This window comes from Ambystoma mexicanum, chromosome 11 (genome assembly GCF_040938575.1).
Source record: "Ambystoma mexicanum isolate Mex_15411 chromosome 11, UKY_AmexF1_1, whole genome shotgun sequence".
In the NCBI taxonomy this organism is placed as follows: domain Eukaryota; kingdom Metazoa; phylum Chordata; class Amphibia; order Caudata; family Ambystomatidae; genus Ambystoma; species Ambystoma mexicanum.
The window spans coordinates 1,415,723,635-1,415,741,979 of record NC_090934.1 but is presented as its reverse complement, the minus strand read 5'-3'; the positions used below and the strand labels follow the sequence as shown (position 1 = coordinate 1,415,741,979).

General features: G+C 45.5%; 1 protein-coding gene across 3 annotated transcripts; it reads left to right on the top strand.

Moving 5' to 3' along the window:
- The first annotated feature begins 10,704 nt into the window (after positions 1 to 10,704).
- Positions 10,705 to 17,157, top strand: LOC138504510 (uncharacterized). Of its 3 annotated transcripts, none has more exons than XM_069625060.1 (3): positions 10,705 to 10,831; positions 13,484 to 13,553; positions 14,153 to 17,157. In XM_069625060.1, the coding sequence occupies exons 1-3, from the start codon at positions 10,752 to 10,754 to the stop codon at positions 16,847 to 16,849; spliced, it is 2,847 nt and encodes a 948-aa protein (XP_069481161.1). In that variant the 5' UTR covers positions 10,705 to 10,751; the 3' UTR covers positions 16,850 to 17,157. The 3 variants fall into 3 exon arrangements, with proteins under 3 accessions (XP_069481161.1, XP_069481160.1, XP_069481162.1); XM_069625059.1 differs by lacking the exon at positions 10,705 to 10,831 and adding an exon at positions 10,837 to 10,937; XM_069625061.1 differs by lacking the exon at positions 10,705 to 10,831 and adding an exon at positions 11,061 to 11,252.
- The last annotated feature ends 1,188 nt before the right edge of the window (positions 17,158 to 18,345 follow it).

Sequence of the window (18,345 nt, the reverse complement as noted above, 5' to 3'; positions counted from 1 at the left end):
CCGGACCACCTGAAGTTCCCGGAAGCAGCTCAAAACCCTCCTTTTCTCTTCTGTCTTCTCTAACTTGCTCCCTTGTTAACTTATCTGTCTGCTGAGCCGACCGGTTGTTTGGTTCTTTCAGAGTATCACTGGGTACCGGGCTCCTCCACGACATTCTCCTTGCACTGCCTCCTGGTCTACTGAGCACTTAGGGTCTGTAACTGTAACCCTTACAGCCCCCCTGCCTCCTGCACTACCCAGAGCAGTGCTGCCCTGGCTGCACTTACTGAGAGCCATGCTGCCCTGTTCACGCTTCCCCCTTCCTTGCCCTCGCACTTCCTCCTCACCTTCCCCTTGCACTTACATTGTCACACTTGCACGATCCGAATGACAAAAGGCCTAGTAGGATTGTTTGTCCTGTCCTCTCTATGTTTCCCCCTCCTTGTCTTGTCGCGCCTACAAACACTTGTGTACAGGCGCATTATAAATGTCAAATCATATTATAGTGGTGCTAACTGGCTAACCATGTTAACAGGTGCAAAATGCTGCAAGTACCTGGGTATCTAGTAGCTGTGTCTGGCAAATGCCTAATACTTATACACAAGCAACATGGTTGGCTTTGCCAATGCTTGTTTTTGTTCAGTGACGTGCACACAAAGTGCTTATAAATAGAGTGAATGAAGCCAGACATGGCTAAGACATTTTTATTACACCAGTAGCGGGTTTATATCTCCAACTGTCCTCATTACGAGGTTGGTGGTAAGCCTGTAAGACCCATTCCGCGGCCTGATATCCTGGTGCCCCTGGGATCTCACAAGTTGTGGCGGAACGGTAAATCTCCATTCCCATGGAGTGCCGTAAGACTCTATGGGAATGGAGACACTGAAGCACTGACACCGCTCCTAACGGTGACGGTGCTTCAGTGAGAGACATGCCAGTAGAGACCAATGACTGTTTTCAACCATGCATGTACTCTTTGACATGGGAAACATATGGAACATATTCTTTGTTTTGGCCTTGAGATCATTGTTACGGTCCTCACAACTATGTATAACGTTTATGCTAATAAAAATCCGATTTAAAAAAAGAAAGTTAGACGTCATTTTCCAGCAGGTAAGCGTTGTACTTCTTACATGTTTCATCCAGATGTGAGTTTATGCATGCCATTGTTCGGAAATAAACCATAACACCTGCTTTTTCAGTTGTTGCTGCAGGGCAAGAAACAGTGTATCCAGCGCACACAGAATGGGCCGGAACACGGCAGAGCAGTTTCCTGGCAAAACATGCCTTGCCGGAGAAGTAGCCTTTCCTGCACAGGCCCAACCCTGTCTACGCCTCTGTCGCCACAGCATTACCAGGTAGTCACCAAGTGCTGCACCAGCAGGTGTCATTAAAGTGTCCATGCAGGCTGAGGAAGGATCAATTTCCAGTCAAAGGGGTGCATGAAAAGACTGCATCAAAATGGAGGCAGAAATCCTGGCAATGGCCCTTGAGGACCTCCATCTTAACTCTACATCTTGCAGAGGAATCAGGGCCTGCAAAACAAGAGCAAAACAACGAAAATGCAGTTGCTATAGTACACAAAAGGCTCCCCTGAAAAATGCGGCAAGGTTCCCTAACATTCCTGCCACACAAGGACATAAATAGACGCTAAATAGGTTGATGAGATGTCCCGGTTTTGGCGGGACAGACCCGGTATTTGGTGCTCTGTCCCCTTTCTCAAGATTCTGTTCCATTGGAAACTGCAGGGGTCCCGTTTTTTTGTAGTTGGTCTTCATAGTGAAGGCACAATCTCGCACAGAAGAAATGCTGCATTTTACAACTTAAGATAGTGGTTGTTTGTGATAAATTAACTATGTGTTTACTCCACCGGTAACATTTAAACCTCCCTCTCCTCTAACTGCTCCTGAAGTGTAGCGACTTGACAGCCACTGTCAAGAGTTAGTCCTACTTTTATGTTAGTTGCCCTGTCCCGGTTTTTTACTTTTTAAATCTGGTAAACCATTCGGTGCCCCTTAATAAAGAGTTGCAACCTGCACTACAGAGACGTTCACGGATCTCATAGACAAGCAGAGCTAGTTCCCTGGTGAACGCCTGGCAATGCTTCTCTTGTCCACTGCGCAGACTCATTTAAATTGTATACGACATCTGAGCTGGAACTCAGCCCTACCAAAAAAATCTGGATTGAAAGTGGATTGCTACTGGATTTTCCCAAACATTTAAATCCTCTTTAAATCCTCTTTAACTCCAGAAACTCCCATTGTACTCAGAGGATTGCTTTTGGCTTCTTTTTGGCTTCATGCACCCTTAAATATGTTAATTAGCAATCCTCAGTGGAATGCAATCCCAAAACAATCCAAGCAATCCAATCCCCAAACAATCCACTAAAAATCCCAAAACAATCCAATCCCCAAACAATCCACTAAAAATCCGAAAACAATCCAATCCCCAAACAATCCACTACAAATCCTAAATCAATCCAATCCCCAAACAATCCTATAAAAATCCAAAAGCAATCCAATCCCCAAACAATCCACTACAAATCCTAAATCAATCCAATCCCCAAACAATCCTATAAAAATCCAAAAGCAATCCAATCCCCAAACAATCCACTACAAATCCAAAAGCAATCCAATCCCCAAACAATCCACTACAAATCCTAAATCAATCCAATCCCCAAACAATCCTATAAAAATCCAAAAGCAATCCAATCCCCAAACAATCCACTACAAATCCTAAATCAATCCAATCCCCAAACAATCCTATAAAAATCCAAAAGCAATCCAATCCCCAAACAATCCACTACAAATCACAAAACAATGCAATCCCCAAACAATCCTATAAAAATTCAAAAGCAATCCCTAAATAAATACAAAAGCAACGGATTACATCCGGTTTCCTTTTGGCTTAATGCACCCTCGTAGAGATCCAAAAGCAATGCAATGCAATCCCCAAATAAACCTTTTGAAATCCAAAAGCAATTAATGTAGTCACCAAATAATCAAAAAAACAAAGCAACCCCAAAAATATCCTTTAACAATATAGGCATTGTTTCGGTTTATGAGCTGGAAATAAATTTAGGAGTTTTACAAAAATAATGTTTACTATAATCCTGAAAAGAAACGCTTAAAAAACACATTCGGTGCACCTTGTTGAATTGGGCTTTAAAAGCCTCACTGTGGCTTAACTGCTGCCCATTTTAGAGAGTTGCATTTTGAATTGTTTAGAACTATAGTGATGACTTATTAGGTCAGTCATTTAGGTAAAATGGCCACGAAAGTCAGGACCATGTAATGGCATATTAACTATATTTAAAAAAAAGCAACATTTTTTTTCACTACTATATTTATTAAAAAGAGGCAGAGATTCAATCGGACACTGTGTACATAGCACAAAAACACGACTGTAGCAATCCAAAACATGGGTGCTTTACAATTAAAAAATGGGTGAGAGGACCCAGAACCAGTCCAGAAAGTCACACGAGTCCGGTGGGGGCCCAGCCCAGGGACCAAGCGAGTCCGGTGGGGGCCCAGCCCAGGGACCAAGCGAGTCCGGTGGGGGCCCAGCCCAGGGTCCAAGCGAGTCCGGTGGGGCCCAGCCCAGGGAGCAAGCGAGTCCGGTGGGGCCCAGCCCAGGGAGCAAGCGAGTCCGGTGGGGCCCAGCCCAGGGAGCAAGTGAGTCCGGTGGGGCCCAGCCCAGGCAGCAAGTGAGTCCGGTGGGGCCCAGGGAGCAGCAAGTGAGTCCGGTGGGGCCTAGCCCAGGGAGCAAGTGAGTCCGGTGGGGCCCAGGGAGCAAGTGAGTCCGGTGGGGCCCAGCCCAGGGAGAGAGCAAGTGAGTGAGAGGGGACCTAGATCCTGGTCCAGGGAGTCATACAAGTATCCATGCCAAGGGCAAAGAGCAAGGGAATTGGGAACTACACTTGTGTCGAAAAGACGAGGTTTGGCGCCTTCTTCTTAATCCGGTAGTTCCCAATTTTGTTTTGGAGGGCTTTTCTGTACTCGGCTGCAGAGAGTAATGGAAAGCCAATTTCCCTGGATTTAACATGGATAAATTCTGAAATGCAAAAAAACATGTGTAAGAAGTTTGAAAAGAGCAAGCAAAGTACTTTTTGGTTGACACATGGCTGTGAGAAATAAAGCATAGACGATTTTTACTGTATTCCCTCTAATGTGCTTTAGTAATTCCATTTATGTACCTTGTATAGCGTCCTGTCGATGACGATCCAGTGTTAACCTCCCCTTTGCTGCCATCAGTTCTTCTTTTGTGAACAAAAGATCCAGCAGCTTATTCTGTAGGTAACGTGCTGGGTTGCCGGTCTGTGATTTTCTGGCAGTTACCACAATCTCCCTCAACTTCACTGGGTTCACCAACACATCTGCAAACCTGCATGTCCCATCTGTCACAAGGGGTATTTTTCTCTGTGTACACAAAAAATGAAAATTTACTACATTTCTCAAAGCTGTCAATCTGATCAAAGAATGGCAATTCCGTAGTTGTTTCCCATTTATTTGCATAATTGGTATATTGTGAAGAAATGACCAATGTCACGTTTCCCCCATGTACAGTGCATTGGTAAAGGAGCCATACAAGCAATGCCTACCTGGAGCTACATTTGGCTCCCAGGCCAACTAATGTCGATCACGTACACCTATGGGAATTTAACTACCTATGGGAATTTAACTACCTATGGGAATATTTAACTACCTATGGGAATTTAACTATGTGCTTGCTTTTGGGAATTTAACTATGTGCTTGCTTTTATAACTATCTAAAAAAATTAAATAAAAATTAGGACACCACTATATGACATTGGCAGCATAACGGTCTTAAGTAATGGACATGTTACATGTGGGCATATAATGAGTGATGGACAATAACCAGTGAATACATGAGCCACAGTATTTCAGCTACCTTTTCCCACCCTTTTGACATTTGTCTAGAAGCCCTATGGCTTCATAGGAATGTTGGGGAGGAGGGTTTCAGATTTGGGTGGAGACACACAGAAGCCTACAACCAATAGCATTTGGATAGAGAAAGAAACATTTATTTATTTCATAGGGGCACAAACCAACTTTTATTTAACTCTAATGGCACTTACCTCTGATGCAGTTGCAGTTGATGGGCCAGGGTTGGGATTTGGATCGGGAAAAACTGTTTCTGTGGCTCCCGTCCGCCGCCTCTTTATCCACTGGAGGGCCAGTTCCAAGCAGTGCTCAACTGCTACCTGCTGGCGGGAATCCATTGTGTCCCAGTATGCTGAAATAATAGTACAAATATTATTACACATGTTAATACAGTACACATTTTAATGACAATTACCAAGATTGCAATGTAGTTACTCAAAGCACATACCGGTTAAGCTTTCCACCATATTGTCATCTTTGGCTGGCTAGTGTGGTACAAGTATGGTTCACACCCCTTATTAGGTGCAGCCCATTGCCCTTTAGAAGCCGCCATATCCGGGAGAGGTAGAGGCAGTGGCGTACGGAGGCCTTGTTGCGATGATGTATTTGGGAAACCCCTGAATTGTGGAGGTGTAAATACCTCGGAATTTTCAACCCTCCCTGTGACTGCCCTTGGTGACAGTCTAATTTGCACCTCTGGAAACACTGGAGTAAGAGGAAGAGGATGTGCCATGAACATAGACACCTCTGCTAGCTTGGAAGGATGCAAATTCTTTTTGGCTAACGCTTGTTTCTTTCCGCTTACTTCACTACTGTCACTCTGTGAAGGACCTTCTTTCCCACATCTTTTTTTTTTACTCGCTTCATTACTCTCATCCCTCATTTCTTGCAGTACAGTGTTCAAAACGACACTAGCTCCTCTCTTTCCTCCAGATAGTTTTTTTACATGTGCCTTTTCTTTGAGGTGGCATAAGAGGGCATCACCCGTCATGTTTCGGGGCACATTTTTTCGGATAAAAGTAACACAGGTTGATCGTTCTGAAAAATAAAATTATATATAAAATTATAGCAACTTCTAGTACTGCAAACAGCACTCACAACACACACCCGACACAAACACCTGCAACCACTGAACAGCCCTGGCACGACAATCCAGTGCCCACTTCCAAACCAACATAGAAACAGTTTGTCCTAGTTCCACATGCATCAACAGAAAAGCACAAACTCTATACTTAACCGCCTTCCCTTACTAACCAACACCCTAACTCCTCTATGTAGAGCCAATTGAGCACGTGGGGACTGTAATAAGGGTGCAGGTGCGCTACACAAATCAAACATTCTTCTATGATAACAAATCCCCTTTGCGTTATTGAAATACACCTTGAGAAGCTACGAGAGATTTAGATGGCTGACATAGTATCAACTAGTGACTCACAACAACTTACCACCAGACAATACAATTGTTCCTGAGTAATCCTTTTTCCGAATCACATCGTTTCCGTCGTGGTCCAGTTCTACAGTATCAAAAAAGGCACGAATGCGCCCCCAGTCATCTCCACGCAAGTCGTCAGTGATGAACTCCACGTCTTCTTTTCCCAAGCACTGAACGGTATCGTCAGATTCAAAGTGCACCACAAAAAAAGAGTCATCTGAGCACCAAGATTGGGCCATCTTAAATTTCCTAGTGGTCTGAAAGACACCCAAATGTTAAATACCCAATGCAAGGCATAAATTATTTCACTAAATTTGAAAACCGATGTTTCATTTCAACTAGTCGCAATATAAACTTTATGGAAAATGGCAACTAGTAATGCATGCTATGTGAGCAAAGCGGTTTATCGGGCAGGGGATTGAGTAGCACATGTTCATTTTCCCAGAAAAGGGGTGATTGAGATTGGGCATTAGTTTACCAGAATAATATTTTATTTATATCGCACTCATACACAAAGTGTGTCAGAGTGCGTAATGGCAAGGGAGGAGTGGAACAAAAACAACAATCTTACTAGGCCCAGTGACATTGAGAACGCGCAAGTTCATGTGAGAGGGGAAGGGGAAAAAGTGCATGGAGGGGCAGGGGGTGGGAAGCGCGGAGCACAGTAGAAAAAGATAAATAGAAAATAAATAAATAATAAAGACAACAAACAGTGGTAGTGCAGCCAGCAAGTGGCAAGTGCTGGGTTAAGGCAGCAGACAGGGTAGGTCTGATAAGTGCATGAAGAAAAAGGGAGAGGGGGCAACTGTGGGTGGGTCGCAGGGTGGGCAGTCACTTCCCACCTAAGTTACCTTGGAACTTAGGAGATATTACTTGTCACGTCCAAAGAATAAACAGTTTCACAGAACACTCTTGTTGGAATGAAAATATGTTATAGTACAAATACTGCCATATGTTTGGATACAGGCTGAATAAAAAATGTACTCAAAAAGCCAAATCTGGAATATACTATTAATTTTTGCACAGCTATCCTTTACATTTTGCGGACCAAAAACCTATCTACTGTTGGTGACTGGACACCTATTGTAGTTTCTCATCACAGCCACACACTTTGTATATATGCACTCTATTCAGAGCCTCACTCTCTCCCCACGTTTCATCTGCACTGGATTCTCTCCCCTTCTCTCTCTGGCGCCCTCGCATGCATCCCCTCTTGTCATGTCACTCACGATTTCTCACTCTACTCACATGATATGATAATTTCTTTATAGCACGCCTATACACAATGTGTTTCAAATCGCTTCGAGGCAAGGGAGAATACAATGACACTCTTACAGGCCATGAACAGTAAGAGTTTACTCAGCCTGACGACATGTCAGATAGTGCAAAAGCTACGACATAGATAAGGAAGGGAGGGGGAGAGTGGGAAGGAAACGAAACAGTGGGCTAGTCAAGCATAGGCATAGTCTAGTGTACATCATTGCAATGGGCAGCACAGTGGGCTAGTCAAGCATAGGCTAGTGTACATCAATGCAGTGGGCAGCACAGTGGGCTAGTCAAACATAGGCATGCTTAGCTTATAGAGTAATTTAGTTGCTCTGCCAGTAAGATAAGAAGCGTGGGTGGGTAGGCTAACACAGTTTGACTGGTAGGGCAGAAACAGTTTGGCAGGAAGGCTATTGCGAAATACTACCAGTGGTAGAGACACAGTTAGTTCTATGTTGGTACTGGTACAATGGCTATATTATATATGTGAGAGAAGGAGTGACGTTGAATTTAGCGTGCTGGGAGCAAACCTATATCAAGTGGGTGTACAGGCTGGGGTGGCGGTAACAACCATAACATAGGCGGGTGAAAAGCCACTGGCTATTGTTGGTATGTATCCAGAACGTGAGGCGGGGCAAGACTGGATTCCGGCGTTATTCTGTAATTCAACCGGACATAGCTGCTTGGCCAGAAATGGTGCTGCGTGTCCATTGACACGTGTAGGTGTCGTAGCCAGAGAGAATATGACAGATTGCGGGTAGTGGCAAGAGGAGCCTTAGCACTAGCAGGACGGAGGGGCCGCAAAGGGTAGTGTGGGGACAACATAAGTAGAAAATTAGAGCAGCAATCGCATGTGTAACACACAGGAAGGGTGGCAGAGCCCAAAAATAAAAAACTATGAATACAGGTAGGGCAGCAAAGAACTGCTTGTTCGGTATGTGTGAGCAGAACAGCCTGCATACACACACAAGCAGGGAGAGACACTTAACACAGCACGGCAGGGCCATAACAAGCTGCATCAGATCGCAACACAGGAGGAAGAAGGCTGCGAGCCAGCCAGTGCCTAGACTCCGAAACATCTGCATGGAATGTCCAGTTCAGGGACTGCAGACTCCAAGGCTTGGGAAAAGGCCATCGGATGAAACAGCAGCACACTGGGCATCGGAGGGGTGGGGGGGGGAATGGCACACTGGGCATCGGAGGGGTGGGGGGGGGAATGGCACACTGGGCATCGGAGGGGTAGGGGGAATGGCAGTACAGGGTAACGGAGGGGGTGGGGGGGCCTAGCAGTACAGGGAAACGGAGGGGGTGGGGGGGCATTGTAGTAGAGGATAACGGCGGGCTGGGGGGGCTAGCAGCACAGGGTAACGGTGGGGGGCTAGCAGGGATCGGAGGGGCTGAGGGGGCTAGCTGCACTGGGTAACGGAGGGGGTGGGGGGATAGTAGCACACTGGGCATCGGAGGGGTGGGGGGGAATGGCAGTACAGGGTAACGGAGGGGGTGGGGGGGCCTAGCAGTAGAGGATAACGGCGGGCTGGGGGGGCTAGCAGCACAGGGTAACGGTGGGGGGCTAGCAGGGATCGGAGGGGCTGGGGGGGCTAGCTGCACTGGGTAACGGAGGGGGTGGGGGGATAGTAGCACACTGGGCATCGGAGGGGTGGGGGGGAATGGCAGTACAGGGTAACGGAGGGGGTGGGGGGGCCTAGCAGTACAGGGTAACGGAGGGGGTGGGGGGGCCTAGCAGTAGAGGATAACGGCGGGCTGGGGGGCCTAGCAGTACAGGGTAACGGTGGGGGGCTAGCAGGGATCGGAGGGGCTGAGGGGGCTAGCTGCACTGGGTAACGGAGGGGGTGGGGGGATAGTAGCACACTGGGCATCGGAGGGGTGGGGGGGAATGGCAGTACAGGGTAACGGAGGGGGTGGGGGGGCCTAGCAGTACAGGGTAACGGAGGGGGTGGGGGGGCCTAGCAGTAGAGGATAACGGCGGGCTGGGGGGGCTAGCAGCACAGGGTAACGGTGGGGGGCTAGCAGGGATCGGAGGGGCTGAGGGGGCTAGCTGCACTGGGTAACGGAGGGGGTGGGGGGATAGTAGCACACTGGGCATCGGAGGGGTGGGGGGGAATGGCAGTACAGGGTAACGGAGGGGGTGGGGGGGCCTAGCAGTACAGGGTAACGGAGGGGGTGGGGGGGCCTAGCAGTAGAGGATAACGGCGGGCTGGGGGGCCTAGCAGTACAGGGTAACGGTGGGGGGCTAGCAGGGATCGGAGGGGCTGAGGGGGCTAGCTGCACTGGGTAACGGAGGGGGTGGGGGGATAGTAGCACACTGGGCATCGGAGGGGTGGGGGGGAATGGCAGTACAGGGTAACGGAGGGGGTGGGGGGGCCTAGCAGTACAGGGTAACGGAGGGGGTGGGGGGGCCTAGCAGTAGAGGATAACGGCGGGCTTGGGGGGCTAGCAGCACAGGGTAACGGTGGGGGGCTAGCAGGGATCGGAGGGGCTGGGGGGGCTAGCTGCACAGGGTAACGGAGGGGGTGGGGGGGCCTAGCAGTACAGGGTAACGGAGGGGGTGGGGGGGCATTGCAGGATAACCGCGGGCTGGGGGGGCTAGCAGCACGGTGGGGGGCTAGCAGGGATCGGAGGGGCTGGGGGGGCTAGCTGCACAGGGTAACGGAGGGGGTGGGGGGATAGTAGCACACTGCATCGGAGGGGTGGGGGGGCCTAGCAGTACAGGGTAACGGAGGGGGTGGGGGGGCCTAGCAGTAGAGGATAACGGCGGGCTGGGGGGCCTAGCAGTACAGGGTAACGGTGGGGGGCTAGCAGGGATCGGAGGGGCTGAGGGGGCTAGCTGCACTGGGTAACGGAGGGGGTGGGGGGATAGTAGCACACTGGGCATCGGAGGGGTGGGGGGGAATGGCAGTACAGGGTAACGGAGGGGGTGGGGGGGCCTAGCAGTACAGGGTAACGGAGGGGGTGGGGGGGCCTAGCAGTACAGGGTAACGGAGGGGATGGGGGGGCATTGCAGCACAGGGTAACGGGGGGTGGGGGGGAATTAGCACACATGCAATAATGGCATGTTGGGCGGGGGGGGGTGTGGGGGAGGGGGGGGGGGTTTAGGGAACCTGCCTGTCATTGGCTGGCTCGCATTTTCCCGAAATGCGAATGAAACGCGAATGTTGGGCGTATTTGGGCATTTAAAGAAACAGCTGCTGCTAGACGTCGGGATCGCGGTGCACGGCGGTTTCTGCACAAAGTATGTTGGCCGGGATCGGGTGGCTGACCTGGGGTGGGGGGCAGCGGAACATAGCTCGGGGCAGCGCGCCGAAACGCGATCTGGTGGAATCGAATGCAATAATGGGGTATGGTGGCCGGGGGGGGGGGGGAGAATTATAATTTTATGCGTGGCAGCAGGATTGATCATGCACCGCCCAGCACGCTCCCAAGCCAGAAGCCAGTTACCACGTCAACGCGTGCCCTTCGCCATATTTGAAAATATATTTTGGGGCAGAATCGCCATATTTGAAAATATATTTTCGGGCATCACACGCGGTCAACGCTGATCGCGTGCGCGCAATACCGCACAATGTGAACAGCAATAAGGACTGGCACAGAATGCAGGGCGCAGCGCGGCCCGAATTGCATGCGCTGGCGTCGCTCCCCACGCGGATTTAAACGTACGTAAATGACAAAAAATACAAAATAAAGCTGCAAAGTGCTTACCTTCTATCAGCGTGATCTCGCAATCCCTCCAAACAGTTTTGCAAGTCCGATTTTCTTGAAAAGTGCCCATATATATCCCCAAGACCATACCCCCCACAAAGCAAGTCCATGATATAGACAGAGAGGACAGACTGGGTTGGGGAAGGAATGCTGGGAAATGATAGACAGAGAGGAAAGACTGGGTAGGAAAAGCAAAGCAGGGACAGAATAGGCAGAAAGGAAAGACTTGATTGAAAGGAAACCAATGTAGCCCAAAAGTTTAGCCCATGTCGTTTTTTATAACTGTGCTTGGGAGAAAGGTGTAGATGTAGGATTTTTCAAGTTTCAAAAACATTATTTAGCATAATGACATCACAGGAAATTACAAAACATATATTATTAGCACCACTGGAGCATTCGAAAATGCTAACCCATCAAACAGCACAACATGGAAAGATGCTCAAATGTTTAAAATGTATAATTGTGAATGGTAAATTAACACCAAATTCAATTACCTAACTTCACAGAAAATAATCACACTGAGCTGGTAGGCAATGTTTGACACTGCTCTGTAACAGCAGCCTGGGCAGTATATATTTATTCCAGCAGTGCAGGTTGAACAACATGGAGACTGATACCCTCCTCAGTCTGATAGGCAGATACTGTGTATGTTGGTACGCTCTGCCACTGAATTAAAATCTGGTGCTGTGTCCCCATGTGCACCCAGGCCCCCGCCTGCAGCCTTGCGCCCAATCCTTTCCCCTTCCCCTCCCTCCGCCCGCCTCCCGGCCCTCCCTCCACCCGTGATTGGCCACTCGGGCCTAGACTCTTGGAGGCATGCACTAAATTTTAGCTTGCGTCACACATAGCTCCCAACCTTTTTTGTCTCGTAGGCGGGTGAAAACACCCGATTTTCTTTTTGGCGGGTGAGATGCCCATAGAAGTGAATGGGCGCCTGAGGGACTGGGCGGGTGATTCATCTGCTTTCAAGGCGGGTGAGTTGAGAGCTATGGTCACATCTAGACAGGATTATGAATGTTAGCATGTACCACACTTAGATGGAACTCTCAATTTCAGCTTGCGTCACATAACAGGATTGTTAATGTTAGCATGTACCACACTTAGATGGAATTCTTGACTCTAGTCTGCGCCGCACCTAGACAGGATTATGAATGCTAGCATGCGCCACACTTAGATGAAACTGTGAATTATGACAAGTGCAACACCCGAATGGAATCATGATCACTAGCCCTCCTCACATCTAGACAGAATTTTGAAATTAGCAAGCGCCACACACTCAGAAGGAATAGTGAATGATAGCAAGCATCACACCTAGACACAATTGCAAGGACAGAAAGGCCAACTAACCAATCCACTAACGATCTCATCTCTCTGCATACCGTAAAACACCCCAAGCCCAGCCAACGGACCCACCGGGCTGAGGCTGCCAACAGCAAATCACTGCTCTCTTGCACTTTTCCAGCTTATTCCCACTAACTCACCCCCACCTCTCCCTTTTTCAGAGCCGCCAGGGGACCACTCCGGTGGTGATAGTGCGCGGTATAAATATCCTTTAACATTAACATTAACTTGCCTCCACTGGTGGTTCACCTAAGGTCTGTCCCAGCAAGAGTGCAGGGCAGAGTCATGTAGCCATACATGCCAACCCTCCCGATTTAGGCGGGAGACTCCCGATTTTTTTCATTAAAAACAGTACAATTAGTAACTGTCTGCCGCCTAAAATAACAATATCCCCAATGCATTCCTTTGGGGAAAATCTGTGGACGGTAGGACTGTTTCAAAAACAGTAGCCTACTGCCTAAATCAATAGGGTTGGCAAGTATGAATATATTGTGCAAAACTAAGAAAAAAACGAGCCTATTAGTTTAACTGGCAAAGACAAACTTTAGCTGCAAACATGGACTGTAAATCTCTTTATGAAGTATGTGCAGGCAGAGTGCAGGGCTGTGCGAAGATATTGTATTGTTTATTTATATAGCACCTATACACAGAAAAGTGTTTCCAAGCGCTCAAGGAGGGTGGGCACAAGGGGGAATACCAACAGTCAGCTAGGGCCCTTGCAATACTGAGGCGATAATAGTCTGCACAGGCAGAGCAAGAGACTAGAGGCAACCTGCAAGGAGTTTTCACATATCCATCCCCAATGCTGCCTATATTTTAGTTTACATGTTTTACTTGTTTACAGCTGCAACATACTTGCCGATAAAATGACATCTGGGAATCGAAAGAAACGTGGTCCATATGGAAAAGAACTGGTAGGCATATTATTTGTTTTCTGCTTGCTTTACTTACATCTGCTTAAGAAATGTTAATTATTTAAGAGTACCATCCATAGTGTTTATTGTTTGGGGGTAGAGACAGTAGGCTATTCAGGCTGCCCTCGGCCACCTCCTCTCCATCTCTCATCACCTAACTGCCATTCAAGATTGGTGTGATCGTATCTCTCCAGTGGCTCCCAGTGGATACAAGGATTACATTCAAAACCCTTGACATTGTCCACAAGGCTTTCTGGGGCCTGGGTCCAAAATACTTTCAGCTATCCCTCCTCAAATACCTCCCCTCTCAGGCTCTTCGCTCCGCTACCTCTCTGTCCCTCAGGGACAGTCGGTTTTCAAAGAAACGAGCTGGGGATAGATCTCTGTCTTCGTCTGGTACCTCCCTCTGGAACATCCTCCCTGCCACTCTGAATAAATAAACGAAATAAATACAATTGTAAATGTGGGTACATATATAGGGAGTTTTTAAAAAAAATATTGGCAGAAGTGTGCTTCTTTTAAATAGTCACACACTCCTTTTCTTTTCACATGTATTGGTCATATCATTAAAGTTCAATTACATTTTCTTTCATATACAGAGAACAACATTCATAGATGTCAACCAAAGCACATCTTGCGCGAATGACTTTGAACCCAATTCAAAAAAGACCAGAATAACAGAATCAGCAACTACAGAAGAAAGCCATTCATGTAAAATACAGCCATCATCTTGCGAGGAAGCAATTGGGACTTTTAGTTCCTGTTCAGATTCTGAATCTTTTACTTCACAATTAAATAGTGATGATGGTGGCATATCATCAAATTATGAGGGACATTGCACACCAGAGGATTTTGTGGCTATTCCGGCCACAGGGATTGATGTTGACGATGAACTCTTTGAAAAAGTCCTTATGGAATCCAAGTTACGAAATTGTGATGTGCTTGTAGATGATTGTGAAGATGACAACTTATTTAGTGAGCAAGGAGAGATTTTGGATGATATTGATTTCCCTGAAGGAGAAACCACTGAAATTGACGGCGTCCCTCAGGAAATTTCTCCAGGGACTGAACACATTCACTCTGGTACAACCACATCACTCGGGGCTGCTGTTTTGATGATTTGTTGTCTACTAATTAAGTTTAAGTTACCAGATGAGGCAATTTCAGATATTCTAACAGTAATCGGGATGCTTCTTCCTCAAGGTCACTGCATGATCAAATCTTTGTACCACCTTAGACTTTTTTTTAAGGATTTGGCTAACAATCTGATACCAACAGTTCACTATTATTATTCTTCATGTTATACCCCAGTTAAAAAGAGTACTCAACAATGTACTAGTCACGTTTGTGGGAAAAACCTGACCGAATCTGGTGCTATGTCCTATTTTGTTCAGCTATCAATTATTGCTCAGTTGCAAAGTCTGTGGAAAAGAAATGATTTTTCAGATTATGTTAGAACACATCGATTTAAACATTACTCAGAAAACATAGGAAATATTAGCGATATTTATGACGGGCTGCTCTACAAAGAGATGTATAAAAAAGGTATTCTAAGTGACAAGAATAATTTGTCATTCTCAATGAATACAGACGGGGTACCAATTTTCAAGTCTTCAAATGTAAGCATGTGGCCTGTTTATATGTTAATAAATGAGCTGCCAATAGCCATGAGGAAAAAAAGACATAATATATTGCTCTATGGGATATGGATTTCCCCGGGCAAGCCTCCAATGTGGTCATTTCTGCAACCTTTGTATGAGGAACTTGTGTTGCTCGAAAAAGGTTATGAATTTCATGACGAAAATGGACCTTTTCTTTCAAGGTGTGCCCTGTTAACATGCACATGTGACTTGCCAGCAAGGGCTTTAGTTTATAACTGTGTACAATTTAATGGGTACTACAGCTGTTGGCATTGTCTACAAAAAGGGAAGCGTTATAAGTTTCAGAATGGAGGCTCATCACACATATTTCCTTATGATGAAAATGATCCTAAAGGGAACCAAACAATGAGAACCAAAACAACTATGAGTATAGACATTGAGTCAGCTATTGGTAAAATACAAACTGGTGATGCAAATCACGTAGTAAGGGGCCACAAGGGTCCATTTTGGTTTTTGTACTTACAATATACAGACGCAAGAAATAGCTGTGTCATTGATTATATGCACGGAGTGTGTTTGGGTGTCATGAATCTCTTGCTGCGAAATTGGTTCTCAAAAGAGAACAAGGACAAATACTTTTCATTTTTTGATAAAAAAGAATATGTCAGCAATGCTCTAGAAAAGATTAAGCCAACACTGTTTGTCACACGGGTTCCACGTACAATCGAAGACCTTGTACATTGGAAAGCATCAGAGTTCAGAAACTTTCTATTGTACTGGGGTGTACCAATATTAAAAAAGGTACTAACCGAATCTTATTTTGTACATTTCTGTTTACTATCACGAGGTATTTATCAGCTGTCAAAAGAGAGCATTAGTGAGCAGGATTTATCTGATGCTGAAAGATGTTTAATCACATTTGTTGAACTCTACGAACAGTTGTATGGTGAAAGAGGAATGACTCTTAACCTTCACAATCTGATCCATCTGACAGACTGCGTACGTTTTACAGGCCCGCTGTATATCAATAATTGTTTTATTTTTGAAGATTTGAATGGCTTTCTGTTAAAAAATATTCATGCCAAACAAGGTGTTGACATGCACATTTTGCATGTAATTGGGCTTTGGAAGGTGACACCTTTGCTGTTTGAAGTGCACAAAAAACAACTATCAGATGAAGTGATAGACCTGTATCATAGTGCAATCAATTGTACTAGATTACCAGACAAAAGTAAAGAAATTGATATGGGCATATGTGCGCTGGGGAAAATTGTTTGGAAACAATTGCCGGAAGAGCATTACAAGCTACTGCAAAACATGTATGGTTTAAAGGAAACTACAGTGAAGTGCTTCCTAAGAGTAAATATGTACAAAAGGGGTTTTTATGTTTATGGATCAGAGTACTGCAGATTGAAAAAGAGACAGCAGAGTGCTGTATCCTATAGAAAGGGAAACCAGCTTGCATTGGGAATTGCAGTTTGCTTTTTACAGTTCGGAGTGGATTCAGCAATATATAATGTTGCCTTGATCGAGAATTTCAAAATGATTGGTAGCATTGGACAGTTGTGGACTGTAGAAAAGGGTGACCTGGTTGATGCTGTGCCAATGAGTGCCATAACTAATGCCTGCAACCTGGTGCAAGTAGAGAGTGAAACATATATCATTGCACCACCAAATCGATATGACCTAGATTAAGAAGCAGAAGATTCTTTTAATTGGCTAAGGAAATCGCGGTAGCAGTAATAGCGTTGCCGCCGCATGTAAGGGTTACCGCCAAACTCGTGATGAGGCAGAAAGTGTTGTCACCATTACTTCATTGTGTATTCTACTACTGACAGCTTTTTTACATGAAAGTGAGGAGTAAAAAAACTGCTTTAAGAAGAACTGTGCTATTAATGTATCTAAGTACCCAGGATGTTAAGTAAAAGAAATGTTTACATCTGCCAAATATGTTTTATGAAAAGAAAATTACAAATATTAAATAAAAAGAACTGTAACTGTTATATGAGATTTGTATGGTCTTATGTTTTAAATCAAAACATCCTTTCAAATTTAATGCATACCAATTTTAGTTTGACTACATACTATTTGATTATTATTGAATTTATTAAGTGCAGACCAAGCTTCGAGAAACAGCAGAGCGCTTTACAGGGGTATACAACAATACAGATGCATAACAGAGCAGTTTTCAGAAATAACAGTAGAACAGATACGCAGCTGGGTGTGGTATATAGAGGGGCACAGAGGAGGAGTACAGCTGTACCGGGTGGCAGGCAGGAGATAGGCGGCCACCCGGTACAGCGAGCCAGGTGGCGCGATGGGAGGTATGGCCGAGGTGTTAGCCATTCCTTCTACCCATTGCTGCAAATTGGTATACCCTGAATGTTAGCGACTAGGCATTATCTACTGGAGAAATTAGTTAAGTGCAGTTGGACTTGTAATTTGCACCAATAAAATGCAAAATGAATAAAACCTAATCTCTGCGAAATGTTTATTCAGATTAAAATGCTAAATAACGGCTACCTGCGTCGAAACTAGTTTGACATTATGTTGCCAACATTTAAATGCAGTAAAAATGTGTGCCTATGTTACTGGATTGTTTTTACAGAGATACAAGTTGGAAAAAATCAACAATACATCTTACAATGTATACTTGCTTGTAAAATAATCCAAAACAAATGCAGTAAAAAATGTGTAGTGTTGCTGGATTGGTTTTATTGAGAAACAAGTTAAAAAAAAAAAAAAGAAAATCCACCACTTTAATAGCAAGCAATCCTTGCTTCAAAAAATCCAAAATAAATCCTGTAAAAATGCTGCCTGCCAATTTGTGTTAGTGGATTGTTTTTACTGAGAAACAAGTCAGTAAAACTCCTAAATAAATCCTGTAGAAATGCCTGCCTAGCCAATTAGTGTTAGTGGATTGTTTTAACTGAGAAACAAGTCAGTAAAACTCCAAAATAAATCCAATAGAAATGCCTTGCTGCCAATTAGTGTTAGTGGATTGTTTTTACTGAGAAACAAGTCAGTAAAACTCCAAAATAAATCCAGTAGAAATGCCTGCCTGCCAATTAGTGTTAGTGGATTGTTTTTACTGAGAAACAAGTCAATAAAAATCCAAAATAAATCCTCCAACCCAAGACAAATAAATCCTTGCTTGAAAAAATCCCCAAAAAATCCAAAATAACTCCCAA

What these genes read in the sequence shown, in the direction of transcription:
- LOC138504510 (XM_069625060.1), top strand. Translation starts at nt 10,752, where the DNA reads ATGTTGGGCGTATTTGGGCATTTAAAGAAACAGCTGCTGCTAGACGTC. An exon ending in CACGGCGGTTTCTGCACAAA is followed by an intron (nt 10,832 to 13,483) that starts GTATGTTGGCCG and finishes ACTTGTTTACAG; the next exon opens with CTGCAACATACTTGCCGATA. An exon ending in GTCCATATGGAAAAGAACTG is followed by an intron (nt 13,554 to 14,152) that starts GTAGGCATATTA and finishes TTTCATATACAG; the next exon opens with AGAACAACATTCATAGATGT.